We start from the raw sequence: 13,330 nt of genomic DNA on the forward strand, positions 1-13,330 counted from the left end.
AAGATAAAAATACTCCTTTTCTTAATAAGGGTTTTTCAAGCCATTATTCTGGATCATAAGCCAGTACAAACATTTAGATAATTTATATTTCTAAAAGCAATAATTGTAAGTCCTTTATCTTGGAACCTAACAAATATTTCTTTGTATTAGTCTCTAATTGTATAGTCTCTATATTTTTGATACAAAATAAAAAAAACAAAAACAAAACTCAAGAGTATCATTGATAGTGACTTAATAATAGTCATCAAGATTTACCTACTCGTCTTTAATTAGAAATTTTTTACAAAATTTCAAACTCACCCCAAAACACAAATCTGGTATAAATGAAATATTTGCTCTATTTTAAGACAATCCATTATAGTAAAATTGACATCTATAAAACAAACTTATTCTTTAATCTGTAAATAGATTAAAAGTATAGAAACAATCTGCAATTCTTAGAATACATGGAAAGATTATCTATTTCCAAACATAATCAGTACCAGCAACATATGTGAATGGCATAATGCCCTCTGAAGTGAAATTCTGTTTTGACAGATCATTATTTTAATCAATTAGTGCAAATCGTATGCTGATTTGGTATGAAGCATAAAGTTCTAGATTGGTTTCCCAAGGTACTAGAAATCAACCTCAAAACAAGTATCATGCCTGGTAGGAATAATCGAGGTTCATTTCTGCCGCTATGATACGCTCCCTGGGCTAGAGTTGGCAGAAGCTGTGCTCAGCAGCAGCTGGGAAGAAGTGGTCCACCCTAACAGATTTCCAGCGTAAAGCCTTCCCAGCACACAGGGAAAAGCGGCCATGAATTCAAGGGATAACACACAGTCTTCACTGGGGACACAGGTGATAAACAGGGTCAGACATTCTCACACTGAGGAGACAGACAGGCAGCAAACTGGGGTGAGGGCAGGGGTCACAGCACCCTGAGAGCAGGGCAGATGGGGGAAGGCTGCAGAAGGACGGTACTGCTGAAACGAAGTCTTCTCCCAGGTGATGGATCGGTTCCGCTATGCTGGGGGACCTGGTGTCAGTTGCCATTCTGCCATTCTCCTCATTTGACACTGGGCGAGTCTCTGTTTTTCAGATCTAGCTTCTCTGTGTAGAACAAGGCATGAAGAAGTACAGTCTGCAAGTCAAAGCCCACTGCCTGTTTTTATAAACAAAGTTTCATTGGAATCCTGGCAACGATATCCTTTCACTTACGTACCGTCCAGGGCTGCTTTTGTACTAGGACGGCAGATTTGAGCACTTGCAACATGAGCCTGGAATGGCCCGAAAGCGCAACATCCGGACCTTGACAGAAAATGCACGCAGACTACCGGCTTAAGACAAAACCAACACAAACCCTTTTCCAAACCTAGGATTCTACAATCCTATAAATTGCATAGTACACCGATTGTAAGTAAAGTATGTATACTTTCTGTTATGAGGCCCTTGCATATTCAATACTGTGAGATGAGACAGACGTCATACAATGTGGAGCCTAATGTATGTCACAATATGGAATATAGAGAAGTTAGGGTTTTACCTTCACTTTCAGGATACATCCCTGGGCACATTCAGGCAACAGACAGTCCTGTACGTTCCCACATTCACACCATTAACTAAAACTACCCTAAGTAGGAAGTACCCCCCAAAATCTATCTCTACTTACCAAAACTATATCAATTATTCACCTAATTCAAGATGCCAGTTTCACGTCAGGCAGTATTTAGTAGGCGGAAAGAAAAATCCCTGTCCCCAAGTCTAAATGAGGAGGCATAAATTAAAGAAAGAATTAAATATGGTTTCCCACTCCTGAGGATCTCCCCAGAAGAACCCATACACAGATACTCACAGCAGCAGTATTTATAACAGCTAAGACGTGGAAATACTCCAAATGTGCATCAGCTGACAAAAGGATAAAGAAAATGTGGCAGGCCCTAACAGTGCAATAGCATACAGCAATAAAAAGGAATGAAGTCCTGACACATGCTGTAGCACGGATGAACTCTGAAAACATTATGCTGAGTGAAGGAAGCCAGTCACATACTGTAAGATTCCATTTATACAAAGTGTCCAAAAGAGGCAGTCCACAGAAACAGAAGGCACTTCGGTGGTTGCCTGGGAGTGGAAGCAGCGGGTGGGGGTGGGGGATTGGGAGCACCTGCTAACAGGTATGGGCTTTCTTTTTGGGGTGATGAAAATGTTCAAAAATGTGGTGATATTTACACAATTCTGAGTATAGCAAAACTACAGTATTGTACCCTTTTGCTTTTTAAAGTTTATTTATTTTGAGAGACAGAGCGTGCATGAGAGTTGGGGAGGGGCAGAGAGAGAGAGGGAGAAAGAGAGAATCTCAGGCAATCTCCACAACGTCAGTGTGGAGCCTGATGGGGGGCTCGAACTCACAAACCATAAGATCATGACCGGAGTTGAAGTCAGATGCTTAACCGACCGAACCACCCAGGCGCCCCTTCAGTATTATACACTTTAAATAGATGGATTATAGGGTGTGTGAATTATATCTTAATAAAGCAGTTACTTAAAAAAACACTAGGGGTGCCTCAGTTGGTTAAACATCTGGCTCTTGGTTTCAGCTCAGGTCGTGATCTTGCAGTTTCATGGGTTCGAGTCCCTCATTGGGCTATATGCCGACAGTGCGGAGCCTGCTTATGATATTCTCTCTCTCTCTCTCTGTCCCTTACCCACTAATGCTGTCTCTCCCTCTCAAAATAAACTTTAAAAAAAAGTCCTTAAAAAAAAAAAAAAAAAAAAAAAAAAATAAATAAATAAATAAATAAAAAGATTCTCCTTTGCACTAGAGACTGAAACTGAGAACTCTGGCAGTATGAGTCCCAGGACTTCTCCACATGCTCTTAAAGTTTACTAAACAAAAGTAATTTGACCAAAGTTACAACAAAAATCAGTGTGATTAATGCTAACAAAGGCGTACATAAGGTGTGTTACACAAGAGAGAAGGAGTATCTAATTCTCGTCCGGGAAGGAGGTTCAGGGAAGGCTCTACAGAAGAAATGATGCGTACGTCAAGTCTCGAGAGTGAGTTCTCCAGATGGACAAGGGAGAGAAGGTAAACCCGCTTAGAGGGAACAACAAGCACAAGGCCTGGCAGTATGAAATCTGGACATTTCAAGTTTCATTTTGATCTCCACTGGCTCCCAGGAGCTTTTCCTGAACTGAAGGGCAACTTTAGAAACAGCTCTCATGTATCCACACTTGTCCTCAAGCCACAGTTCTTTATATACTCTATTTGTCAGCCAATCCCTTTGAATTCAGGAACGGGGTCTGTCTTCTCTTTGTATGTCCTGTAGCACTCAGGAGTATGCCTTGGACAGATATTAAGTGCTCAAAATGGTTATCAACTATAAAATGCAAATATTTTCTTGATCCAACATACATATCATTATGAAAATTATAATTACTAAACTACACACAACCTTCAAATCTAAAAATCTGAGCATGAAGAAAATAATGCAATAAAAACTCCATGGTTTTTCTATTGCCTCACCTGCCACCATCTGACATAAATACATGTATCACTATCTCACAGAAAGTATCAGATCTAAAGAAAAGGTTACAAACTCAACAGACATTTTAAAACCAGAATTATTAACAAGCCAGCAAATGTACAAACTAATCTTCACAATGGTTCCATTATCATAAAAGCAGACTACCCATACCTGAATGAACCTCTTTCTGAAAGCTCCAAGGCCTGGAACCTTTGGGTCTCCCAAAGCTGCATACATTCTTTCATACATCTTTTCAATGTGTTTTTTATTAACAGGGGTTTTTGCTAGTTCAACCTTGATATCATCAGTCCAGTCCTGTGCAGAAAAAAAAAAAAAAAAAGGGAAAAATCAAGTTGACTACAAGTAGATTTTATCCAAATTCTATGTTTTATGAACTGGAAGCTATTACATTACCTTAAAGAGCATTTCAGGATTAGAGAGCTGCTCTAGGGCACTAATAAAATCTTGAATCACTCCTCCTTGATCCAACTTAATTTTAATCCTATAAAACAATTACCAAGTTTAGGTAATCAAACATCTTCCAAAGATCAAAGCCTATGGTTTTTGTATATGACAATTACTTATATTTATATACAAAACTATACACATACACACACACACACACACACACACACACAACTAATAGTCTAGGGAAGGAGCAATTTTAAAATTCTGTTCAATATTAGATGAAGAACAAAGTATGTATTCTACCAAGAAGTGAGGTTCTTTTTCTTTTTTTAAATTTACATCCAAATTAGTTAGCATATAGTGCCAACAATGATTTCAGGAGTAGATTTCTTAATGCCCCTTACCCATTTAGCCCATCCACCCTCCCACAACCCCTCCAGTAACCCTCTGTTTGTTCTCCATATTTAAGAGTCTCTTATGTTTTGTCCCCCTCCCTGTTTTTATATTAGTTTTGCTTCCCTTGCCTTATGTTCATCTGTTTTGCATCTTAAAGTCCTCATGTGAGTGAAGTCATGTGATATGTCTTTTGCTGAGTAATTTCGCTTAGCATAATACCCACTAATTCCATCCATGTAGTTGCAAATGGCAAGATTTCATTCATTTTGATTGCCGAGTAATACTCCATTGTATATATACACCACATCTTCTTTATCCATTCATCCATCGATGGACATCTGGGCTCTTTCCATGCTTTGGCTATTGTTGACAGAGCTTCTATAAACATGGGGGTGCACCTGCCCCTTCGAAACAGCACACCTGTATCCCTTGGATAAATATATAGTAGTGCAATTGCTGGGTCATAGGGTAGTTCTATTTTTAATTTTTTGAGGAACCAACATACTGTTTTCCAGAGTTGGCTGCACCAATTTGCATTCCCACCAACAAAGGAAAAGAGATCCTCTTTCTCCGCATCTTCCTTGCCAGCATCTGTTGTTGCCTGAGTTGTTCATGTTAGCCATTCTGACAGGTGAGGTGGTATCTCATTGCGGTTTTGATGTGTATTTCCCTGATGATGAGTGATGTTGAACATTTTTTCATGTGTCAGTTGGCCATCTGGATGTTTTCTTTGGAGAAGTGTCTATTCACGTCTTTTGCCCATTTCTGCACTGGATTATTTGTTTTTTGAGTGTTGAGTCTGAAAAGTTCTTTATAGATTTTGGATACTAACCCTTTATCTGGTACGTCATTCGCAAATATCTTCTCCCATTCTGTCGGCTGCCTTTTAGTTTTGCTGATTGTTTCCTTCACTGAGCAGAAGCTTTTTTTGTTGACGAGGTCCCAGTATTTCATTTTTGCTTTTGTTTCCCTTGCCTCTGGAGATGTGTTGAGTAAGATGTTGCTGCGGCCAAGATCAAAGAGGTTTTAGCCTGCTTTCTCCTTGAGGATTTTGATGGCTTCCTGTCTTACATTGATGTGTTTCATCCATTTTGAGTTTACTTTTGTGTCTGGTGTGAGAAAGTGGTCCAGGTTCATTCTTCTGCATGTCGCTGTCCAGTTTTCCCAGCACCACTTGCTGAAGAGACTGTCTTTATTCCATTGGATATTCTTTCCTGCTTTGTCAAAGATTAGTTGGCCATACGTTTGTGGGTCCATTTCTGGGTTCTCCATTCTGTCCCATTGATCTGAGTGTCTGTTTTTGTGCCAAGAAGTGAGGTTCTTAGATAAGGTAAAAGCAAATATCCTTGCCAATGATGCTGACATTTTGATGCACATAATTTGATACATATAGTTTCTGAAGTTATAAAAGAAAAGGCCACATTCTTTTTAAAAAAAAAAAATTTTTTTTTAACGTTTTATTTATTTTTGAGACAGGGAGAGACAGAGCATGAACGGGGGAGGGGCAGAGAGAAAGGGAGACACAGAATCGGAAGCAGGCTCCAGGCTCTGAGCCATCAGCCCAGAGCCCGACGCAGGGCTCGAACTCACGGACCGCGAGATCATGACCTGAGCTGAAGTCGGCCGCTTAACCGACTGAGCCACCCAGGCGCCCCGAAAAGGCCACATTCTCAACACACTTTCAAACCTTTCTCTTTTCTTTCTTTCAAAAAAAAATGAATCATGTTGCAGTAGACTGTGCTGAGAGACAGGCAGGGGGGTGGTAGGCAGGGCACCAGCAATGGCAAATGGGATATGCACAGCCAACCCATCCACAAATCATGACAAAAGCTGTATCTTACTCGTCTTCTCAGAAACACTCTAAATAATGAAACAAATGAGGTCATGACAAAAAAAAAAAGCTCGTAACAGAGAATGTCAACTAGAACACCATTCCTTTTCCAAGTTTTCCTGTAAGAGTAATACACTATTGCTAGTTATATCAACAGTCTCCACTTACAACTCAAATGGAAAAATGAAAAGGACGACACTTCAGGCAGTCTACTGAATCTTCGAATTAAAGAATAATTTCAGTAACTGATTTCAAAAAGTATCTCATCCAGTCTCAACCAACAAATTACTGTCAACTATTACTATTATAAGGACAGAATGTCTCATGAATAAAATTCTAAGATGAAGCATATTTTATTTTTTTAAGTTTATTTATTTTGAGAGACAGTGTATGTACATGCACAGGAGGGGTAGAGAGAGAGAGAGAGACAGAGTCCCAAACAGGCTCTGAATTATTGTTGCAGAGCCCAATGCAGGGCTTGAACTCATGAAACGTGAGATCAGACCCGAGCTGAAATCAAGAGTCGGATGCTTAACTGACTGAGCCAGCTAAGGTAACCCAAAGATGAAATTTATTTTAAAAAAGGAAAGGGGCACCTGGGTGGCTCAGTTGGTTAGGTGTCCGACTTTGGCTCAGGTCATGATCTCACAGTTCATGGGTTCAAGCCCTGTGTCAGGCTCAGTGCAGACAGCTCAGAGCCTGAAGCCTGCTTCAGATTCTGTGTCTCCCACTCTCTCTGTCCTACCCCACTGACGCTCTGTCTCCCTCTCTCTCAAAAATAAATAAACATTAAAAGAAAGGAATTTGGGGGCACCTGGCTGACTCAGTCAGTAGAGCATACGACTGTGCATTGTAAATTTGAGCCCCACGCTGGGCATAGAGTGCACTTAAAAATTAAAAAAGGAAAGAGGGACACCTGAGTGGCTCAGTTGGTTAAGCTTCTCTTGATTTTGGGTCAGGTCATGATCCCATGGGTTCATGAGTTTAACCCCACACTGGGTTCTACTTTGACAACGTGGAGCCTGCTTGAGATTCTCTCTCTCCCTCTCTCTGCCACCCCACCACCTCTACCCCTGACTCAAGCACGCTGTCTCTCAAAAGAAATAAATAAAACTTGGGGCGCCTGGGTGGCTCAGTCGGTTAAGTGTCTGACTTCGGCTCAGGTCATGATCCCACAGTTTGTGGGTTCGAGCCCCTCATCGGGCTCTGTGTTCACAGCTCAGAGCCTGGAGCCTGCTTCGGATTCTGTGTCTCCCTCTCTCTTTGCCCCTCCCCATTCATGCTCTGTCTCTGTCTCTCAAAAATAAATAAATATTGAAAAAAAAATTTAAAAAACCAGAAAAAGGAAAGAAATTCTGTAACAACATACCAGGAGTAGGTACATTCAACAAATAGATGTCTAAGATTTTCTATTCTCCAAGGATGGCTCTAATTAATTTGAAGACAAACATAAGCTTCCGTGTGTATTTTTTTTTTTTTTTTTTTTTTTTTTTTTACATAAGCTGCACACCCAAGATCAAGAGTCACATGCTCCACTGACTGAGCCAGCTAGGAGGCCCCCACGTGTTTGCTTTTACCATACACTTTTTAAAATAACCTATCATATTTAACCAACCCACCTTGCCACAAACTCCTTATTCTTATGACCAGCAGAAGTATCTTTGAAGGAATAGCTTTCACTACTTATTATAAATGGGTAGATAATCGCCTGTGGATAGTTATCAGCAATTTCCTCCACAGTGTGCTGGACAGCAACAGCTTCCTCTTTGTCCAGTAAGGCCACCATATGGCTGATCCAGCCAATGAACTGCCAGCAAGGAATGGAAGACATCTAAAACACAGAGAAGTGTAACTTAATGATGAATAAAATATTTAACAGTTTTATTATAAAAGTATTATGTGTTCATATAAAAAAAAATATATCTATATACAGAAGTATAAAAACAGGCATAAGTCTAAAACAAAACATCTTCTCTCCCTCAGTCCTCTCAGTTCTTATTCCAGTGAGGCAACCATTCCACTGTTTAGGATGTTTTGCCTGCAAGTGCACCCATATTCTTTCTTTACTTGAATGGAATCAGACTCCATATACTGTCTGACAGAGATTCACCCCATTCCTTTTAACAGCTATATAGTATTCCATTTTGCTTAACTACTGCTATATAATCAATTTTTACGTTATTTTCCAAGTTTTTCTATTATAGATAATGCTATAATGGAAATCCCTACACGTTTATCACTTGTGCTATGTGTGCCCACTGGATAAATTCCTACAGGTAAAACTACTGTGTGAACATTAATAATTGTAAAAAACGTTGCTAGATTTCCCTCCAAAAAGATTTTTCAAATTTTCATTTTTAAAAGTGTAATGAAAACTCCTAACTCAATACCAAAAACCCAAATAATCTGATTAAAAAATGGGCAGCACAGCTCAGAAAACCGAGACTCTCCCCCTAAGGTCAGAAACACGACAGGGATGTCCACTCTCACCACTGTTGTTCAACATAGTCCTGGATGTCCCAGCCTCAGCAATCGGACAACAAAAAGAAATAAAAAAGCATACAAATTGGCAAACTTTCATTCTTTGACAAAGAATGTCAAAGACAAAGACATACAAAGCAGACATACAAAGGAGACATACAAAGGAGACATACAAAGCAGACAAAGCACACAAAGACAAACTTTCATTCTTGACAAAGAAGTCAAACTTTCATTCTTTGCAGATGACATGATACTCTATGTGGAAAACCCGAAAGACTCCACCAAAAAACTACTAGAACTCATCCATGATTCAGCAAATCACAGGATATAAAAATCAATGTATAGAAATCGGTTGCATTTCTACACACCAATAATGAAGCAGCAGAAAGAATTGATCCCATTTACAATTGCACCAAAAAACTGTAAGATACCTAGGAATAAACCTAACCAAAGAGGTAAAAGAGCTGTATGCTGAAAACTATAGAAAGCTTATGAAAAAAACTGAAGAAGACACAAAGAAATGGAACAGCATTCCATGCTCATAGATTGGAAGAAGAAATATTGTTAAAATGTCTATACTACCCAAAGCAATCTATATATTCAGTGCAATCCCTATCAAAGTAACACCAGCATTTTTCACAGAGCTAGAACAAACAACTCTAAAATTTGTATGGAGCCAGAAAAGACCCTTAATAGCCCAAGTAATGTTGAAGAAGAAAAGCAGAGTGGGAGGCATTACAATTCCAGACTTTAAGCTGTACTGCAAAGTTTTAATCATCAAGACAATATGGTAGTAGCACAAAAACAGACACATAGATCAATGGAACAGAACAGAGAATGCAGAAATGGCCCACAAACGAATGACCAACTAATCTTAGACAAAGCAGGAAAGAATCTCCAATGGAAAAAAGGCAGTCTCTTCAGCAAACAGTGCTGAAAACTGGGCAGTGACATGCAGAAGAATGAACCTGGACCACCTTCTTACACCATTCACAAAAATAAATTCAAAATGGATGAAAGACCTAAATGTGAGACAGGAAACCATCAAAATCCTAGGGGAGAACACAGGCAGCAACCTTTTTGACTTCAGCTACAGCAACTTCTTACTAGACACATCTCCAGCAGCAAGGGAAACAAAAGCAAAAATGAACTATTGGGACCTCATCAAGATAAAAAGCTTTTGCAAAACAAAGGAAACAATCAACAAAAATAAAAGGCAAGAAATGGGAGAAGATATTTGCAAATGACATATTAGATAAAGGGATTAGTATCCCAAAATCTACAAACAACTTATCAAACTCAACCCCCCCCCCCCCCCCCCGCCAAAAAAAACAATCCAGTGCAGAAATGGGCAAAAAGCATGAATAGACACTTAGCCAAAGAAGACACCCAAATGGCTAACAGACACATAAAAAGATGCTCAACAATACTCATCACCAGAGAAATACAAATCAAAACCACAATGAGATTCCACCCCACTCCTGTCAGAATGGCTAAAATTGACAACTCAGGAAACAACAGATTTTGGCAGGATGTAGAGAAAGGGGAACTGTTTTGCACTACTGGTGGGAATGCAAACTGGTGCAGCCACGCGGGAAAACAATATCGAGATTCCTCAAAAAATTAAAAATAGAACTACACTATGACTCAGCAATTGCACTACTAGGTATTTTTCCAAAGGATACAAAAATGCTGATTCAAAGGGGCACATGCACCCCAATGTTTATAGCAGCACTATCAACAATGGACAAATTATGGAAAAAGCCCAAATGTTCACTGACTGATGAATGGATAAAGATGTGGTATATGTATAAAATGGAATATTACTTGGGATCAAAATGGCGATGAGATCTTGCCATTTGCAACAATGTGGATGGAACTAGAGTGTATTATGCTGAGCGAAATATGTTGGAGAAACAAATATCATAGGATTTCACTCATGTGGAATTAAAAAAAAACAAAACATGAGAATATGGGAAGGGAAGTAAAAAACAGATAAAAACAAAGTGGGAGGCAAACCATAAGAAACTAAATACAGACAACAAACTGAGGGTTGCTGGAGGGGTGGTGGGTGAGGGGATAGGGTAAATGGGCAATGGGCATTAAGGACGGCATTTGTTGGGATGAACACTGGGTATTATATTTAAGTCATGAATCACTGGGTTATTCCCCTGAAACCACTACAACTGTATGTGAACTAACTTGAATTTAAATAAATACATCTTTAAAAATGGGCAGGAGAGCTGAATAGATATTTTTCCAAAGAAAACATACAGATGATCAACAGACACATGAAAAGATGTTCAACATCACTAATCATCAGGGAAACGGAAATCAAAACCACAATGAAATCTCACCTCACTAGCTAGTCAGAATAGCTAGTATCAAAAAAACAAGAAACAAGTGTTGGCGAGGATGTAGAAAAAAGGGAACCCTCCTGCATGTTGGTGGGAATGTAAATTCCGCTATGTAAATTTGGTGGGAATGTAAATTTCCACTATGGAAAACAGTACGGAGGTCCTCAAAAAGTTAAAATTAGAAATACCACACAATCCAGTAGTTCTACTTGTAGGATATTAACTCAAAGAAAACAAAACACTAATTCAAAACGATATCTGCACCCTCATGTTTACTGCAGCATTATTTACAATAGCTAAAATACAGAAGCAACCCAAGTGTCCCCTGATAGATGAATGGATAATGGAGATGTGATATATGCATTTAATGGGTTATCACTCAGCCATGAAGAATGAATTCTCACCATTTGCAACAACAAAGATGAACCCAGTGGGTATAAAGCTAAGTGAAGTAAGCCAGACAAAGATTTTACTTACATGATTTTTACTTATACGTGGAATCTAAAAAACAACATAAATGAACAAACAAAAAACAGAAACAGACTCATAAATACAGAGAACTAGTGGTTGCCAAAGGGGAGAGGTGTGGCAGGATGAGCAAAACAGTCGAAGGAGATTAAGAGGTACAAATTTCCAGTTATAAAATGAGATCCCCAGCCCCGTGCGGCCCACTCTGGATGCCTGCCCCTCACTGACCCGAGTCCGAGGACGTGGTGAACCAGGTTATCAAGTGCAAGACTGCAGCTGCCTGGGAGGCAGAAAAGCCTCTGTCTATAGCAGACGTAGAGGTGTCACCCCCCAAAGGCTCATGAAGTTCAAATTAAGATTATCACCACTGCAGTTGGCCACACCAATGCCTACGAGTGGGGCTGATCCTTAGGGGAGTTTTCCAGGGATCTTGGGACACGAACGTGCTGCAATCGTGGAAAGTGTTGGCAAAGGAGTGATGAAGCTGAAGGCCGATGATACTGTCATCCCACTGACATCGCACAGTGTGGAGAATGCAAATTTTGTCTAAACCCTAAAACAAACCTTTGCCAGAAGACAAGAGTTACTCAAGGAAAAGGATTAATGCCAGGTGCTACTAGCCGATTTACTTGCAAAGGAAAAGACAACTTTACATTACATGGGAACCAGCAAGTTTTCTGAAAATACAGTTGTGGCTGGTATCTCTGTTACTAAAATGGACCCTTCGACAACTCTGGATGACGTCTGCCTTCTGAGTTGTGGCATTTCAACTGGTTATAGTGCTGCTATGAACAGTGCCATCTTGGCCTAGGAGGAGTTGGATCGGCGGTTATCGTGGGATTCACAAGGGCCAAGGAGTCAAGACCCCCAGGACTTCGGGAAACCCATCCAAGAAGTGTTCACTGAAATGACTGGCAGAGGAGTGAACTATGCCTTCAGGTGTACTGGTAACCCGGAAGTCACAAGAGCAGCACTGGAGGCGTGCCACACAGGTTGGGGCATCGGCGTAGCAGTTGGAGTAGCTGCTTCGGGTGAAGAACTCGCCACTCACCCATTTCAGCTGGTAAGAGGCTGCACGTGGAAAGGCACTGCCTTTGGAAGATGGAAGGGTGTGGAAAGTGCCCCAAAGTTGGTGTGAATATATGTCCAAAAAGGTAAAAGTTGATGAATTTGTGACTCACAATTTGTCGTTTGACCAAATTAACAAAGCCTTTGAACCGATAGATGCAGAAAAGAGCATTCAAACTATTGTAAAGCTTTAATATTTATTTTTTTAATGTTTACTTACTTTTGAGAGAGAGACAGAGCATAGCGGGGGAGGGGCAGAGAGAAAGGGAGACACAGAATCTGGGGCAGGCTCCAGGCTCTGAGCTGTCAGCACAGAGACTGACCCAGGGCTCGAACTCTCGAACCGTGAGATCACGACCTGAGCCGAAGTCGGATGCTTAACTGACTGAGCCACCCAGGCACCCCAAACTGTTGTAAAGCTTTAAATTCAACAGAGAAAAATACATCCATCCTTGCACCTAAGTCTGCTGGTCCAGCTGGAACAGCAAGACAAGCAGGGAGAAGCTCTTCCAAGTTTAGTCTCTTAGACCTTCTCTACTCCTACTTCTAGAGTAACCTACTCTGGGGACCACTATGTTGTATATAATTCATAAATCTCTAATCAAGGACAAAGCTAATATAGTCATGAATTTATTTTCTGAACTCTCTTTTACATGAATAATTGCTAGCTCATTAAGGAATATTCTAACATAATAAAAGTAATTTCTTCATATGTGAAATAAATGAGTATGTCATGGGATAGTAAAGTATAGCATAGGGAATACAGTCAATAATACTGTAATAACACTGTATAGTGACATACGGGAATTACA

At 40.0% G+C, this 13,330-nt stretch overlaps 1 protein-coding gene and 1 pseudogene across 3 annotated transcripts in view; one reads left to right on the forward strand and one right to left on the reverse strand.

Moving 5' to 3' along the window:
• Positions 1-13,330, reverse strand: part of PRKDC (protein kinase, DNA-activated, catalytic subunit) — a 216,309-nt gene that overhangs the window by 17,390 nt on the left and 185,589 nt on the right. For all 3 annotated transcript variants that reach the window (XM_019428882.2, XM_019428881.2, XM_019428883.2), the window contains 3 exons: positions 7,764-7,975; positions 3,924-4,011; positions 3,681-3,824 (listed from right to left, as the gene is read on the reverse strand). In XM_019428882.2, coding sequence (XP_019284427.2) covers positions 3,681-3,824; positions 3,924-4,011; positions 7,764-7,975 — 444 coding nt within the window. The remainder of the gene's footprint in view (positions 1-3,680; positions 3,825-3,923; positions 4,012-7,763; positions 7,976-13,330) is intronic.
• Positions 11,368-12,712, forward strand: LOC109254764 (alcohol dehydrogenase class-3-like; annotated as a pseudogene).

Source organism: Panthera pardus, unplaced genomic scaffold (assembly GCF_024362965.1).
Source record: "Panthera pardus isolate Hobbes unplaced genomic scaffold, ASM2436296v1 HiC_scaffold_7, whole genome shotgun sequence".
NCBI classification, from domain to species: Eukaryota; Metazoa; Chordata; class Mammalia; order Carnivora; family Felidae; genus Panthera; species Panthera pardus.